This window comes from Amblyomma mixtum, chromosome 9 (assembly GCF_055824585.1).
Source record: "Amblyomma mixtum isolate Tamu chromosome 9, ASM5582458v1, whole genome shotgun sequence".
NCBI classification, from domain to species: Eukaryota; Metazoa; Arthropoda; class Arachnida; order Ixodida; family Ixodidae; genus Amblyomma; species Amblyomma mixtum.
Window position 1 is genome coordinate 53,816,424 of NC_143020.1, and position 16,527 is coordinate 53,832,950.

Sequence of the window (16,527 nt, forward strand, 5' to 3'; positions counted from 1 at the left end):
CCGTAATTCTTCATTGCCTTGTGTGTCCCTTGTGAAGTTTCCTAAAATGAATCTAAATTAACTTGCCAAATTGTTCGCCGTGATGTTGCCTGATTATGTTCCCACACACTAGGAGTACTGAGGGAAATGGGGAAACTACCACCCCTACTTCCCTTGTCTTCTTCCCTATGCTCCCTTATCTTCCTCCTCCGCTCACCCTCTTTGCACCAGACTTTTCATCCAGGAATAAATCCATGGAAAAAAATGGCAGTACCAGTGGAAACTGCTTCTAGGTCCTCTCAACACCTTGCAGTATAATGCACAGCTCCCTTGAACAGACTTCAGATCTTTCAATCCATCTCTGCTTTATAGTGGCCCAACTCGAATGTCATTTGACTACAACCCTGTACCTCGCTTGAATAAAGAACAATTCAGAAATCTAGTCACCCTGTATTAACACAGCTGAACCCCTTTACAGCAGACACATACTAGAGAATAGTTTTTGTCTCTTACAAGAGAGGCTCCTCAAAAGCAAGGCTCTGTGCCCCTGCTTATTTAGTGATCTGCCCCTGCTTGACGTCACTCATTAACTCATGACTTTCACAAAAGAAGGCTACAAGCATGGTGCACAAATTTATTAGCTGTAAAACCAGCTGTTTAACTTTGCCTGCTACACATGCGATGCTCCTGAGAAGGCCACCCACTGAACTGCAGCAAGACATGTTGGCGAGCTTTTCTGCACTGATTTGCTGCAGAAAAGCACAGCTAGCCGTTGATAGCTTGAAGTTGCAAAAACAGTGAAATGTTTCCATCAGTGGAATTCCGAGATAAGTGAAGCACGAGAATTCCCATTGCACCGATCGTAAACTGTAAAAATTTAGCAGCGCATTCAGCAGAGCAAACTCCGTAATGTGAACCAGGCCCTAAATGTGATAAAACCACTAATGTTTAGCGGAAACACGCCTCAAATAAAGAGTGCGCCTGCTTCGGTCATGCGATTGCATTGATAAGGTGGCTGTGGCTATCTGAGGAGAAGGGCTTGGAGGTCCACATTTTCATGCATGTGACCTTGCCCAGTGACCTTGAGAAATGGATTTGACTCATGTCCTACTGGGAGTTCATAAATTCACCAAAGTCAGCATAAACTCACCAAGCTACAAAGCTGGGAGTGTAGGCTGCACGCGTCGTCTATCAGTGTGGCACTGAAATTGTGTGCGAGAGGCCACAAGGATGGCGCACTGCTAGAGTCGCAAGTTTTTTTTCTAGGTGCTCAAAGCATTGCAGCTAGCTAGTGGAAGTTTGTTTGTTGGTTGCTGTGTGTGGGCCATGGAAACCGCTAGCTGATGGTCCTTTTACTGAGCTTTGGTGAAAGGGCCGAGTTTTGAGCCTCTTGGTTGTGGCAGTGGCATGAGCAAGACAGCTTGCCGCGTGCCCCCTCCATTCTCAGTATGCTCACACTTTTGCACACATAACCCATCCCAGTAGGTTGGAAGCCCTTCTCTATGCAGCACTCGGAAATTAAGGAGCCTCTCGTAGATGCTCTGCAGATAGACGAACCATTCTGTATAAGTTTCAGTTGTAATAAAAATGGCTGGCGGTTTAGCACTGCTAAGCAGGAAATATTGTGCGAGAGCACAGTTTTTTGCAAGGCGACACCCCTGCCACATACCTGAAAGCGAGATTGAGGTGTCCACTGACCCAGGGAGCTAGTTACGCGTGTCTTTAATTTATTCATCGTGAATGCCAATTTATCCAATGTACGCTGGCGGCCTATGCTCTAGTGCCATGTTTCAGCAGCAATGTTTGTCAACGCCACCGCGCATTTCTCTAGCGCTGTGTTTCTGCCCCAACATTGTCCACACCATCACATGCAGCGCACATCTCTCTGTAGCTACTCACATAGCTCGAAGCGCAAATTTGACAGCCGTATTACTTGAAAAAGACGATGTGCAATGCACAGCGTGTGAGTGTGTTGCAATTTAACACGAGGCGTGGTCGGCTGCAGTGACAGCCTCGTGCTCTCGTGCACTGGCCAGCGAAGCTGATCTGTTCGCGCTGGCACAGCTTCGAATCCCAGTTGCAGCAATATTTGTTCGATTCATTTTTACTTATTTATTTCACTTGGCACAAACTCACAAACATCGCAAACCCACACACATCGCAAGATCTTGCCGTAGTTTACCCATCGGAATAGTGCTTTCGAACTAAAAAGCTGCATGAGAGATCGCGCTTTGCAGTTTCCCTCGAGCACAGCTGCGGTTTGCGAACTAAGGCGCCGTATCCTTGCCGCATCAGTGAAGTTGGGGCGAATTGCAAGAAGTAAAGTTAAAATTTCGCTCGCAAGCAAAGTTATTGATCGAATTCAAGGATAACGTGTCCTTTATTAGCAAATGTCTTTGATGTCTCTTACAAAAGCAGACAAAAGAGGTCTGCTTAGAGATAGGATGGAAAATGGGTTTTATTCCTGACTGTCTGTAGACATATGCACCTCTTATAACGGTGTTCACTCTATAAGCAGGTTTGGCTCTCTGAAGTAACAAAACAAACCGCACCTAATCAAACGAAGTCTGACAAATGCCAAAAAAGGCTGCCACCGTCTAAAAGACGTTGAAGTAACGAGCGTCAGCAGTTTGGTTTACTCGAACTGATACGAATGAGATTAAAGGGATGTACACCAATAGAAATACGAATTTGTATGTTTATTTCCCCATATGATAAACCCACTCACAACCAATTCACTTGTACATATTGCAACCAACTATCCGAAAAATCACTTCTTAACAGCTTCAGTGGCACCTTTGCGGCAGGTGGTTGTTTCTACAATGCTATTGTAGATGGCGCTACAAGTCTCGATGCGAGATGTGCTTCTTTCTAGTTGCTGCCACAAATGGCGCTGTGATCTCAGGGTGGTAGCAGACCCCACGAAATCTCGAAACGCAATGAGTAAGAGCTAAAGCTCTTAAAACTCCCACCCACCTGCCATTGTAATCCGCCAGGCTGTGCCTGGCTATCTCCAGGAGGTAATCGTCCGGATCCTCCACGCCCTTCTTGACGTCAACCTTCTGCTGAGTCATCGCTGCCACAAAGTCCACGTCGCCAAGCTGCAAGCTACCATTGCTGAGGAAGCCATGCGTGGAGCCGGCGTAGCTGCCGACATCGTACACCAGCTTCTTGATGGTCGTCTCCTCGGCGCCCTGGACGTCGAGCGAGGTGTACAGGAAGAAGAGAACCACGGGGATGACGATGGCAAGGATGGGGAGGAAGTACTCCCGCTTGGTGGCGTTCCAGCGCTTGCGGAACAGCGCCGTGGCCTGCTGCGCGAGTAGCGCCAGGCCGGTGACGCGCTGGAACGTCGGGTACTCGTCGTCTGCAACGCAAAAGTGACGCCGCCGTTCAACTTTCTCCCAAAGCGCTGTGGAAGGAGAGAAAAATGGCGACTGGCACCGCGCTTCAGCGTGACCGCAGAGAGAGACCCTAAAACACCTTTGAGTTGATGTTGCCGTCGTTTGTCGTTTTGCCTGCAGAACCGGCTCAGCAAATCCCGCTACACCTTTTGAGCGTTAGTTTCGAATGATAAGTATTTGTTCTGTATGCAGCGAAATTTGTTCAGCCCCAAATGCAGCTAGAGCATTACTATCTGATATTGCATCCTTCTTCTACTCAAGATTTTTTTTTCTCAGTGATATTACTGTGAAAGCGCTGTCCTCTCCTCTTATAAAAAAAAGCAGCAAAAAGCAGACAAAAGTGTTTCAGAGCCTCTTGAACGGTGAAAAACAAACAAACAAGCAAACAAGCAAAAGAAACGAGCAAAGAAGCATCTGATCAGAGCACTTTGGTTAACCCTCCTCCCTCCTGCAATGCCAAGCAAGCGATAAAAGTAAAATGAAAAATTATGAATAAACAAATGAACTTTGTTGCCACCTGCAACAAAGCAGTCCAAAAAAAAAGTGGCGACTACTTGAAAATTTATTTATTTTATTTTTTATTTTACAATACTGCCAGCTGCCTTTTGGTGGCCAAAGCAGGAATGGGCAGAGTACAGTGCATTAACAAACAAACAGGCATGCACGTGGTGTACATTGGGTGACTGCAATCTCTTCACTGAATTATGCGCACTGAGCACTTTACATATAGTCAAATCAGGTTTTCTCATGCCTAAAAGTTTCAGCTGTTTCATGCCATGCAAGAGGGTGCCAGCAGCTATCAGCTGAATAAAGTTAAAATAGTTAACTTTGGCATTAGAATTTCGTCTAAATTCCGACACGACATCTGGACACAGCACATACACACACTAAAGTGAAAACAGCATAAGGTTACACAGAAGAGAGAAAGAAAGAAGATTCGCAGTAACCTTTTTCAGTAACTTCACTTGAAAAGCGAAGCGTATATGTACTATAACCACATCCTCAACAGTTAACAGTGGCTAGCAGTCAAATGCAGTGACAGCTAAACACTACCAGCTACCCATGTTGGGCCCCTTCTCTTTACTGCCACTGGTTATATTCATTTTTTTTCTGGTTCTCGCTGTACGTTAGCCAATCTTTGGGTGAGCCTAGAACAGCACTGAAGTTCAAGTTACAATCTCTTTGTCTAACACAACGTTCAACAGAGAAGAACAAAATCTCTCATACAACATTACTTATCACTGAGCCTCGCTTTATGTTCACCTCGTTACACTGTTACGTACACACTGCACGTACCATCACGATGTTTTCAATCGAAAGCAGATCTCTCGTTCAGGCGTCTTGTGATGGAGACACCAATAACGTTCTACGAGTGCTTCAAGTGACTGCAGAAAATGGGGGCTTGACAACACCAGAAACACATCGGCGCTACACGAGTATGTTCACTTGCAAAGGCCCTTGGGAAAGTTTAAGCTCACAGCTCCCATAGCCCCAATGCAAGGTGGCTATCAGGTGACTTCTTTACAGCGCACAACGCCAAGATAGCTAAGGTAACCTCACTTAAATGCAAGGTGAGAGAGGGATACAGAGGAAAGGAGAGTCACAGAGGTCAACCAGGCATGATGCTCGATTGGCTACCCTACATATGAAGAAGGGATGAACAAAAGAAGTGAAAAAGAAGAAAACATGCAAAGAAATGTCCATGACGTCCATGCCACACGAACATTCTGATAGGTCCCTCATGGCCAATAAAACCAAGAAGGAAAGAAAGGAAAGGCGAGGCAAAACAGTTGATAAATCGAGTAGTTGGGCTGAATGAAGCTTAGAAGCCATTTTCAAAGTGAGCTACACTCTTCAGCCACCTAACAGATTTTGAACACTGAATGTGCATATAGTTGAATCGGAATAAAGGCCTCTTTCAAATGTTAAGAAGTGAACAGTTAGCAATTAGGCTATAATTAACAACAATTAACATTGAAAACATGCTTCTTAAATAATTTATTTCATAATCAGCCTTAACAACAAAGATTTAACTCAAACAAGTAGACTAACTATTAGGAGTGAAGTTAAATTTCACAGCAGTCAACAAGTGAATGAGGAAAATCTGATATAACAAAAATAACCAGCCACGGTACTCACACGCACCTTCTACTAGGCCACCGATGCGGTCAGTGCCGTTGTGCGAACTTGATGACGAGCCGCTGGTATCAATGCTGACGTCCGCCAACTCACCAACCCTGCGAACACAGGAAGAGGCTCAACACACAGGTGACACGCCTCCACATTTTCACTGCCTGCTGAAGCACCTGCATCTCACAGAGCTAGACCCTGTCCAAAAAAAATTGCGGTCACTTCCCCCAAGAACATACTATGACACGTGATTGGCACTAGCTGCTTTTTGAATTAACATGACACCACGTATAAAAGCACAATGACTATTTATGTAGTGGTAGGGTTACAATGAGTGCTCAATGGTTTTTGGAATGTATGGGCATGGACCGTTAGCATATTTGTTGGCAGCATCTCGAGCATGTTCTCTATTTGTCACACTGCGTGCACGTTTGCCTGCTCTTCTCTCCAGCTTACGTGCAGCCCCCTGAGCTCGACACTCCGCCTTGACCTTGGGTGCAACAGTGCCCCTCTTTGCATCGCAACTGATAAGCCACACCACTTACTGTTCATGGATTTATCGCTGTAGCAGCCACTACGGCACGCCGAACAATAAGCGTCATGTCATCACAGCAAATGATGCGCTCCGCAGTCGTGCAGAGAAAGACAAAAAGACTTGCACTTGCATGTGCCTGATCCACTCCCCATGTGTGCCTCATTTGTCTCGGTGGACATCCTACTACTACGCCGCAGGGTGACTCGGCACTAACAGCCGTCGCTGTAAAGAGGCTGGGGAATGCAACAGACCTCTCCCTGTATGCAGATGGCATGATATTGTCACAGATGGGTCCTTAATCACACAGGCTAGGCACAGGCCGCAAAACAGAGAAGCAGAGTCTCAGCTCCGAGAGCACGCGAGTTCCACACTTCGTCCTTTCGGCGCCGCCCGGGGACACCTGGCGGCATTATTCCCCCTCCCCCATAAAAGAAAGCAAAAACGTGGGCTCACATTCAGTGAACGGGAGGAAGTAAGCAAGTGAACGGTCACATGCCGCTCAACGGCTGCAGGTACAAATAAAAAGAACACGCTGAAGAGGCTACGCCCCTTACTGCGTACAGTATTATGGGGACGCAGCCTACCAGGTGAAAACAGACATTCGCATCTCTGCTTTCCTTGTACCAGTTCCCACACTGGGAATGTAACATAAGTCAACGCGGCTACCTTCATTCATGTGACTAGAGAGTCTGCTCTCAGCAACTGAATGTTTTACACACAGTATTAGCAGTGTGTGCGCTAATGATGCATGCCAGAAGGGGCACATGCATGCATGCACACTCGCACATGAAAGTGAAAACTGGGACGATTTTCACCCATTTCTACAGATATAAAACTGAACTTTTAATGCCCTTATTTGGGTGGTCACGGATGTACTCAGATTAAGTTTCAAAGCAAAACCCTCTTTTGTGTCAACTTTGAGAGATGAGGAAAACAGGTGCATGGCATGAACACGAATATGGCATGGTTGTGGAAGAGCTCTGGCAACTAAACGAGTTGGACATCTTGTCTCGTGAGCTGCCTCAAATAAAAATTTTTTTCATCACATGCAAACATGCACAGGATGATTTTCATCACACAAAACCACAACTTTTTCGCACTCTGGAAGAGACATTCATGGAAGCAGCAAACTTTCCTTAGCAAATAACTGCATTAGGGATCGGGTGCTCAAATCTTTCTCCTCTTTATGTGATGCTACCAGAGCCATAATGAAGACTAAAGGTTGTAACCCACCTGACAAGTTGTACTAGCCTTCACTGGTTTTTAACACAGCAAAGGGCACAACTCACAGCTATGAGTAGGCTCAATGGACATGCTCATTCACTGGCCCCCATCCTCACTACATATTTGTTGCCTATCACATCATCAAAGCTGGTCATGTGTAGTGGAATAATGCGAGTGGATGCTAAAGAGCCCCAGGAGGTAAAAAATTAAACTTAGAGCCCTCCAGTGAAGCACCTCTTTCTCTCTTCCTTCTTTCACTCTCTCCTTACTCCCTTCCCTCAAATTGCTGCCTAGATGCCCATCAGGAGTGAGACAGTTATTGCACCTTTCCTTTCCTCAGGGCAGATTTGAGGGTATTCCAACCTTGCACTGACTGCCCAAGCTCTCCTACATAATTTTTTTTTTCTTTTCACTCTCTCTGGGCCTAAAATTTCTAAAAACCTCAGCACCTGATGAACACGTCCTCCATGGTTGTGACCGAAATTCCCAGGCTCGCAATGCCGAGGTGTTCCTTCTTCTCCTCGAGATTCTTCAACAGTGGGATGACGTCGGACGCGGGTGGGAAGCCCAGGTTGAACATCGCCTCGTGGCCAATGTCCGATGTCAGCTGAGCAGCAGGTATGGCTGCCGTCACCTTTTCCGTGACAGCGCCCAGCCTGCAGTCGCTTCCTTTCGCTATTCTCATGCGATATCCAGTTCCTGGAATGAGAAGCAAGAAACATTACATTAAACTAAGGTGGTGGCATGCCGTCAACTGGCGAACTCCACGGCATCTCAATCTTTTAAGGCGGAAGTCTTTAATGCCTCATCGTTGTAAGCAGGAGTTGTCGACAGAAATGTCACGCTTTTCAGTTGGTCGAAACGGTCGTGACGTCAGAGAGTGCGAATTTCAAACAGGGCCAATAGTACTTTGGCTTCTAACCATGCAACCAATTAAAGGGAGCGTATAGTGATGCTCCAAGTGGGATGACATCACAGTGCGCGAATTTCAAACGGGGCCAATAGTACTTTGGCTTCTAACCATGCAACCAATTAAAGGGATCGTATAGTGATGCTCCAAGTGGGACTTAGGTAATTGCTTACTTAACCAATTAGCCTAATTAACCTTTCTAGTCAGGCCAGATAAATAAATAAAACCGCTAAGGAAATTGGTCAAGTTCGTGAATCGAACCCGATCTCCGGAGTGCGAGTTGAGCATGCTAACCACTCCGCCATGCCAGCCATGCCAGCTCGATGGTTTGGAATGAACAAAGACGCGTCTAGTGAATACCTCTAGTGAATACCCTGTTTTCGTTCACTCCCATCTTCCTCCCTTCCTGTTACAGTGAGGTGTCCACCAGGTTCGGGTGTCCACCAAGATTTGCAATATGCCAGACAGATACATTTCCTTGCCTCAAAAACCAATTTGCAGCCGAACATTCCATGGACTCCCTGGCAGCCTTGTTCTGTGGACTCCCTGGCAGCCTTGCAAGACGCTGCCGCTTTTCACTCTTAGAGGCGAAGCTTTACATCTTAACAACACATCAGTGACACAAGCAGCAACACCGCACCTAAGGCTTTTGCCTCACCGCACTTTAGGTAAACAAAGTGCCCCCGATATTTTATGGAAGATCTTTTGCGGAAATCTTTTATGGAAGATGTTTTACGGATGACTGCGGGAAGCGTGCTGCCTGCTTGGATGCATGCCAGTCCAGCATTCGTTCTGCAGGAAAGTGCCGCTATTTCATTTCAGCAACGCGGAAGAGGTGGGCTAAGAGCTCTGCACAGTTACTGCCCCCCCCCCCCCCCCCCCCCCAAGAAAAAGAGTCACAAACCGTATCGCTTCTTGAGGAACAGGGGAGATCCGCAGCACTGCAGCCTCCCGTGGGCTACAAATGCAATGCGGTCGCCCAGAGCATCGGCCTCCTCCATGTAGTGGGTGGTCAGGAGGATCGTCTTGCTCCGGCGCAGGTTCTGGAGCAGCGTCCAAACCGCGCGGCGAGCCTGTGGGTCCATGCCGGCCGTTGGCTCGTCCAGGATCAGAATCTGCCGGCAGACCCACAAGGAGACGTGTAACTACAAGGCCCACTACCCACATTATGACTCCGGTTACACGTAAAGAGACACTGACGACAACTCCATCCAATATTTCTCAATAAATTACAATAACAACAATATTTCTCAATACAAAGCAATTCTGTGGCTCTTTCTGAGTACGCTGATATTTGCAGGACGCATTTGTTACTGAGAAATTTGGATTTAAGAATTTTCCGCTCCCTTGATCCGAACTCGTGAATCCTAGACCAACAAGGACTCCGTGATCCCCGTTTTGAAGTGAATAACAGTGTTGCCTAGCCACTGTGATCAGCGTGTGAAAAAATCTCTCGATGCAAGGACGACACTTGCATTTAAATTTTTTACCTTTGTTTAATTATAAAAGCTGAGTTATTCAGTGAAAGTATAGCCTATATTTCGTTAAGAACACCCTATTCAACTGATACACGTCACATTCAATTTGCACTCAGTAGGCCTCTAAAAAATGCAGCTGTCCAGAAATCCCCAGTGAAATGAATCAAACTGATTGATGCTAGCCAGTAGGGTCGTTGGGCTCGTGACAGTCTTAATAACGTTACAGCTAACACTACATTCACAGGTTTTAAAAAACACAATGAAAAAATGACCAAGAAGACATGCTCTCAAAAGAAGACAAAGCTGCCACTGCAGTCTTCGTGAGACTGCCAACTGAGCAGAGCACGAGCTCGTCACAATGAAATGTTTCACTTTTCTCAAAGTGGCCATGTAGTGGGCAGTGTGACCCATTAACTGTCATATGGCCCAATGACTCCCTGTTATTGAGTTGTGCTCATATGACTTACTGACCACGTCGCATGGCTGACCCAACAAGCAAGTCCCATACACAACTATATTAATGGAAAAATTCAGGGGGGCACTTTGTTGACCTAAAGTGCAGTGAGGCGAAAGCCTTAAGCGCGGTGTTGCTGCTTGTGTCACTGATGTGTTGTTAAGATGTTAAGCTTCGCCTCTAAGAGTGAAACACGACAGCATCTTGCAACGCTGCCAGGGAGTCCACAGAACGCCATCGCCCGTTCGGTTCTAGGCCTTGCTCATCGGTAAATTGGTTTTTGAGGAAAGGAAATGTATCTGTAACAAGGAAGGAAGATGGGAGTGAATCAAGACACCGTATTCACTAGACCATTCACTAGACGCCCCTTTGTTCATTCCAAACCATCGAGCTCGCATGGGGAGTGGTTAGCATGCTCGTCTCCACTCAGGAGACTGGGGTTCGATTCCCGAACTCGACCAATTTCCTACTTGGTTTTATTTATTTATCTGGCCTGATTAGAAAGGCTAATTAGGCTAATTGTGTTATTAAGCAATTAACTAAACTCATTCCCACTTACTTGGAGCATAACTATGCGATCCCTTTAATTGGTTGCATGGTTACTGGCCAAAGTACAATTGGCCCCGTTTGAAATTCGCGCACTGTGACGCCACGACCAGTTCGACCAATGGAAAAGCGTGATATTTCTGTCGACAACTCCTGCTTACAACGATGAGGTATTAAAGGCTTCCGCCTTAAAACCTGAAAGTACTTCACGCTGAAAATTTCAGCGAGCATGTCACAGACTCACCCTAGAACCTCCGATCATGGAGTTGCCGAGTGAGAGCTTGCGCTTCATGCCGCCCGAGAGGTCCTTCGCCAGCGCCGAGCGTTTCTCAGCCAGGTCGACGCTTGCGAGGACGTCGTTCACGTGCGTCTTCCAGCTCATGTCGGGGCTCTCCTTGAGCTGGTGGTAGCAGTAGGAGCAAGGACAAACATTTTTTTTTCCACAATGTAGGAAGACTACGCTGCACTTCTTTTCCTCCTTTTCAGCGAGTTATCAAATTCACCTCATCAAATGCTTGGCTCAGCTTGGCTTTTGGAGTTTAACAGCCTAAAGCTACTAAGGCTATGAGGGACGCTGTAGTGGAGTGCTCCGGTTAATTTTGACCATCAGGGGTTCTTTAACATGCACTGACAACACACAGCACACGGACCTATAGCATTTCGCCTCCATCAAAATGAGACTGCCGAGGCAGGAGTCTAACCCACGTCATTCAGGTCAGCAGCCAAGCACCGTAACCACTGAGCCACCGCGGTGGTTCAATCTCTCAAAATGCACATGGTAACTAGTGGTGAAACTGTAAATGGTTTCCTACTGTCTAATAATGGTTTGGTTTATGGGGTTTAATGTCCCAAAGTGACTAAGGCTATGAGAGACGCCGTAGTGGAGGGCTCCGGAAATTTCGACCACCTGGGGTTCTTTAACGTGCACTGACATCACACAGTACACGGGCCTCTAGAATTTCTTTTCCAAAGAAATACAACCGCCGCAGTCGGGATTGAACCCGCGTCTTTCGTGTCAGCAGCCGAGCACCGTAACCACTGAGCCACCGCAGCGGCACTGTCTAATAATAATTCTGTCACATTCCCTTGGTTACAGCCTAGAGTCAACTATAATTTGAACTAATACTCAATGAAAACGTCTCCTGGCAATCAAGCAGATGTTATCATGCAGAATCACGCCCTCTCTTCTTACATAGCAGAATATAGCCCCCCTTTGCAGTTTAGTTTTCTCTTAAAACATTGTATGTTCTCAATATTCGTTACTTAAGGCACCATTCTAATACAGCTGCCAACTTTAAATGTTAGAACCCTTGCACACCGTTGCGCACCTAAACTGTTTGGCAGAATGACAAAGTTACGAATGCTCCCTTCCAGTAGCCTTCCTTTCATTGCCAAGGAAAGCTCTAACCGAGTATACAAGGAAACCAAAAATTTGTTCAATTATGCAGTTTTAATAAAGGAGAGCCTTTTTAATACAGTGGACTGCCACTCGTTTCAATTCACTAAGTGAGCTTAACAAACAATCAAGCACAAGCTGAAAACGAAATGTGCAGATATTCTATAAAATCTATAACATCATGAAACACAGTTTCAGTTTTATTCAATGCAGCACAATTTCTTACTTTTACGTTACTAAGCACCTGTCTGGGTAATTCTGAACAAACGCAGCACCAACGTACCTGGAACCAGCTGCAAATCTACGAGCTTTCTGATAAGTGTTTTTGTTTACTTTTATTTGGTTACAGCCCATATGTTTGATGTCATCTGTACGACTACATGTGCATATTGTGCCACATGTCATTTTGCATGGCAGCTAATCGATCTCTGGGTCTAAGTGGGAACCACTAACAGCACTGCACTTGGAGTTCACTCGAAACTTTAATCAAGATCAAACCTGCCCGTCTCGCAGCAGTGTCAGTCAATAAAGCAGTGTGCTAAGCTCTGATCGAGCAATGCCCACATGCTCTTTTCTAATGGGTAGGTAAAAAAAATGACAGAATTTTTGGCAACATTCTATTAACGTGCAAAAACAGAATTGCGTGAACGATAATGACGATGAAGAAGCGAAGTCTCTGTCTTTGCGCCGCCGATTGAAGCTGATGAAGACGACGATGTGCAATGCCCAGCGCGAGAGTGTGCTGCAGTTTAACATGCAGCATGATCGGCTGCGATGACAGCCTCGACTGGGATTCGAACCCACGGCACCGTGAAGACATCAGCTTCGCTGGACAGTGCAGGAGTTCGAATTCCAGTTGCGGCAATATTTGTTTGATTATTTTAATTTATTTATTTCACTTGGCACAAACCTACAAACATCGCAAGATCTTGCTCGGGGTTTACCCATTGGAATCGATCAATAAGTGGTTCCAGTGTCACTACAAAAACGCTTAAGTTTTGAAGGAAGTCTCGCGGATAAGAACTCACGCTGTAGAAGAAGTAGAGGTGCTCTTCGACTGTCAGTTCGTCGAAGAGGACGTTGTGCTGTGGGCAGAGGCCGAAGCTCTCGCGTGCCTTCTTGGTCTGCGTCTGGATGTCGTAGCTGTTGATGTGCACCCGGCCGCGAGTGGGTGGGAACAGTCCTGCAGGGTTGACAAAAGCACACTTTTACAGTGACAACTGATTACAATCATGATTATTATTACTATTATAAATGTAACAGTTCACTTTTGACCATTTCAACTCAAAACAAGCTGGAAGTATGTTTGAATTGTGCAGATTTAAAATTAAAGGGAGCATTTTACGTTGCCGGGTTCGAAGCATCAATTTCAATAAACCAGGTGTTCAAAAAAAGCAAGCTAAAACTGGCTAGTAGATATGGCAAAAAAACACTGAGGAATGCAGATTTATGCAGAAAACAGACACTGCACTAACTGCTTTCCCTAGTGACAATTAGGAGTGCTATGTAATAACTGAGCTTCGTCTGTCTTTGAAGGGACACTGGTGAAAGAACTGAAGCTGGCCTAGGCCGTATCAATACATTATCACATTATAGAGTGGCAAAGAGACTACTTTCACTGAAAATGAAGCTTTCATATGCCACAAAAAATAATTAAATATATACAGATGTCGCCTTCACCAGCCAGTTTCACATGCAAACTGTAGTGTGTTGACAAGCTTTCTGGGTGCAAAGTCCAGAGGCTAAGTTACGCTGTTACTCAGTCCAAAACAGTGACCGGTGCAGATTTCACACATTTGAATCGTGATTAGTGGGGGAAAAAAAATAATAGAAAAAAAAAACAACTAAATGCTACAACCACACCACCAAAACCATGCTTACAACACAAAAGCGTGTGCGGCTGACCAATGGACTAAGCCGGCGCAGCGGCGCCACGAAAGCAAAAGAAACTGTGAATGCGTTCCCCTGAGCAAAAGGCCCATGCAGAGAAGTAGGGAACATGGTAGGGAGCCTTGGCGGAGCAGTTCATTATTAATGTTTCTGAGGGGTGCGCCGCTCGCAGGAAAAAATGCGCAGAGGCGTTTTTCTTCTCTCCGGGTATTGACTGTCAATAAATGCTCTGAAGTTTGTCTTCTTTTCGTTTTTTTGGCACAACCCTGTTATAACAATTATTGGTTATAACAATGGTATTTCCATGGCACTTGAATATTGTTATAAGTGGGCTTGACTGTATATAAACTGCGATGTACTCATTCCACGGGAAGTATGTCGCCATGGACAGACGCTCTTTACTACTATAGCCATTTCTTTATTATATGTCTTCTGGTGGTTAAAGAGTTAATGGGCATTTCCTGTCCAAATAACTAACAGTACTCTTTGGAACAGAAGCAAGGCACATACACAAACATCTCATGCACTGCAATACACTTAGTTAGGGGCTGAAAGAAAGCGGGCAGAATGTGGAGCGCTCGCCACTCACCGGTGATCATGTTCATGGTGGTTGTCTTGCCTGCGCCATTGTGACCCAAGAGCACCGTCAGTTGCCCATCGTAAATCTGCAGGGACAGGTCGTCGACGGCTTTCTTGTTGGAGCCTCTGAATTTCTGTAAAAGAGAATAGAGGATGTTGCAAAGCACAGCAATAAAGACAATGACAGCATGAGGCACAGGAACATGAATGCCTGTAAGTGAGTTCATTTCTAAACTTTACTGTTTCTCTCAATCATTGAATCTCACAGAGTAAAGACACTTTACAGTTGTCTTCTCTTAAAACACAGGGGACAAATTGAAGTTGACCTGTATCAAGAGATTACCGCATTTCAATCACAAAAAGGTTATCTGCACATGAAAATAGTTCTTTCATAAGCTAAAAAAAGAAAAAAAAAAGATGTATCATCACCATCAGCTATTTCCACAAGCAAAGTATGGTAGCAATACACACATGCACAGTGTGAATGCTATGTGTGTGCACGCGAGCACTGTAAAAACACTAGATTCAGTATTATCACATGTGGTTCTTTAGGGCACACTAAAAAATGCTGGCATTTTAACTCAAATCAGAGCAACATGCTCACCTTGGTCACGTGTGAGAGGGCGATGGTCGTGCGCGCGTCCTGCGGCGGGGGTTCGAAAACGGCGTCGGAACCGGTCTCTTCCGCCCCACCGATGGTGCCTTCCCGCTCACTGTCATGCTCCAGCGCCGTGTACCAGTAGGATTTCTGGAAGATGGACCAGTCAGAACCAAGGGTATAAATTTTTTTGAAACCACCAATGACTGCAAAGCACAGAGCTTCAGCCAGTACTGATATTGTATCTATAGTTTTGACACTTCTCAGTTTTTTTTTCTACCAACAAGTACAATGCACAAGTAACGTCTCCAAGTTTGCCAGTCCTGACTTTTCCTATGCCGCACGGCATAGTACTCTACAGAAAATTTTTTTTTTGTCAGACAGGATCATTGCAAAAAAATATGGCACGGAAGGCTCATTTTTTGGCCTTGTGACAAAGTACTATGCTGAAGGAATTGGCCTAATCCTCATGTACCCCATTCAGAAAGCACATGAAGTGCACTGAAAAATTAGATTTCAAAAGAACAGGACTGCGTATCGCTGCCATAATGGATGTTGCGGCAATACATGAGAGGTACGGGACTAATGTTCATCACTATACGTATCTACAGCACTATTACACAACACTGACAGATAAAAGTGCAGAAGAGAACGGTAAATAAACTTAGTTTAAAGAACTGCTCATCTGCTTTCCAGGGAGCAGCAAAACACTTACTTCTACTGCATCTATACTTACTTCTATGTGCTTGGAAATCTCTGCATTAACAAAAGCACAAGACAAACAAAGAACAAAAAGGAAAGAACAAAAACTTAGTTTGCAACCCAGCATACACTTTTTGTGAAAGAAGATTTTTTTCAGTAAACGTGTAAAAATAGCCACAAAACAAAAAAATCAGGGCAGCCGGCAAAACAACGAAATTTAATCAGAGCCATGACAACTGCAGATCATGGACTGTTAACAAATCAGTTTGCCGAATAGACAAAGCAAAGCAAGCCCACACTCACAGTGCTATAGCTATTATTCTGAATGTTATTCTGAGCATGCAAAATTGTTACAATACTTTCACCATGTCATGCTGTGATATACAGAAAGTTTCTGGCATGCTTTCTTAAAAGGTAGCAAGCAAAAAAGGACACTTCTACCTTTTAATGCCTCACTCAAGCATTCCATTCGTGACATTCTCGTCGTATAATAATGATGCCATGCTCCTAGGAAACTGACCTTTCTTTTTGTTATGCGCTAAACTAAGAGTGCTAGGAACTGTAGAAGAAAATCTGAAGCCGTACATTGTAACGATTCTCTTCACAGTTCAGATTTTCACTTTCCTGCCATCAGCTAGCTCGCAGGAGGTAGTGATATCACCCCGCTAATTTAGCTGTCCATTAAGATGCCACAACAACTAA

General features: G+C 45.2%; 1 protein-coding gene across 5 annotated transcripts in view; it reads right to left on the reverse strand.

The window, feature by feature from the left end:
* Positions 1 to 16,527, reverse strand: part of LOC149329039 (phospholipid-transporting ATPase ABCA3-like) — a 93,579-nt gene that overhangs the window by 33,357 nt on the left and 43,695 nt on the right. For 3 of the 5 annotated variants that reach the window (XM_089560085.1, XM_089560081.1, XM_089560080.1), the window contains 8 exons: positions 15,130 to 15,273; positions 14,536 to 14,659; positions 13,085 to 13,239; positions 10,905 to 11,060; positions 9,087 to 9,297; positions 7,722 to 7,971; positions 5,529 to 5,620; positions 2,956 to 3,391 (listed from right to left, as the gene is read on the reverse strand). In XM_089560085.1, the coding sequence (XP_089416211.1) occupies positions 2,956 to 3,391; positions 5,529 to 5,620; positions 7,722 to 7,971; positions 9,087 to 9,297; positions 10,905 to 11,060; positions 13,085 to 13,239; positions 14,536 to 14,659; positions 15,130 to 15,273 (1,568 nt within the window). Of the gene's footprint in view, positions 1 to 2,955; positions 3,392 to 5,522; positions 5,621 to 7,721; positions 7,972 to 9,086; positions 9,298 to 10,904; positions 11,061 to 13,084; positions 13,240 to 14,535; positions 14,660 to 15,129; positions 15,274 to 16,527 lie in introns of all 5 variants that reach the window. The other 2 variants (XM_089560084.1, XM_089560083.1) reach the window with 2 other exon arrangements.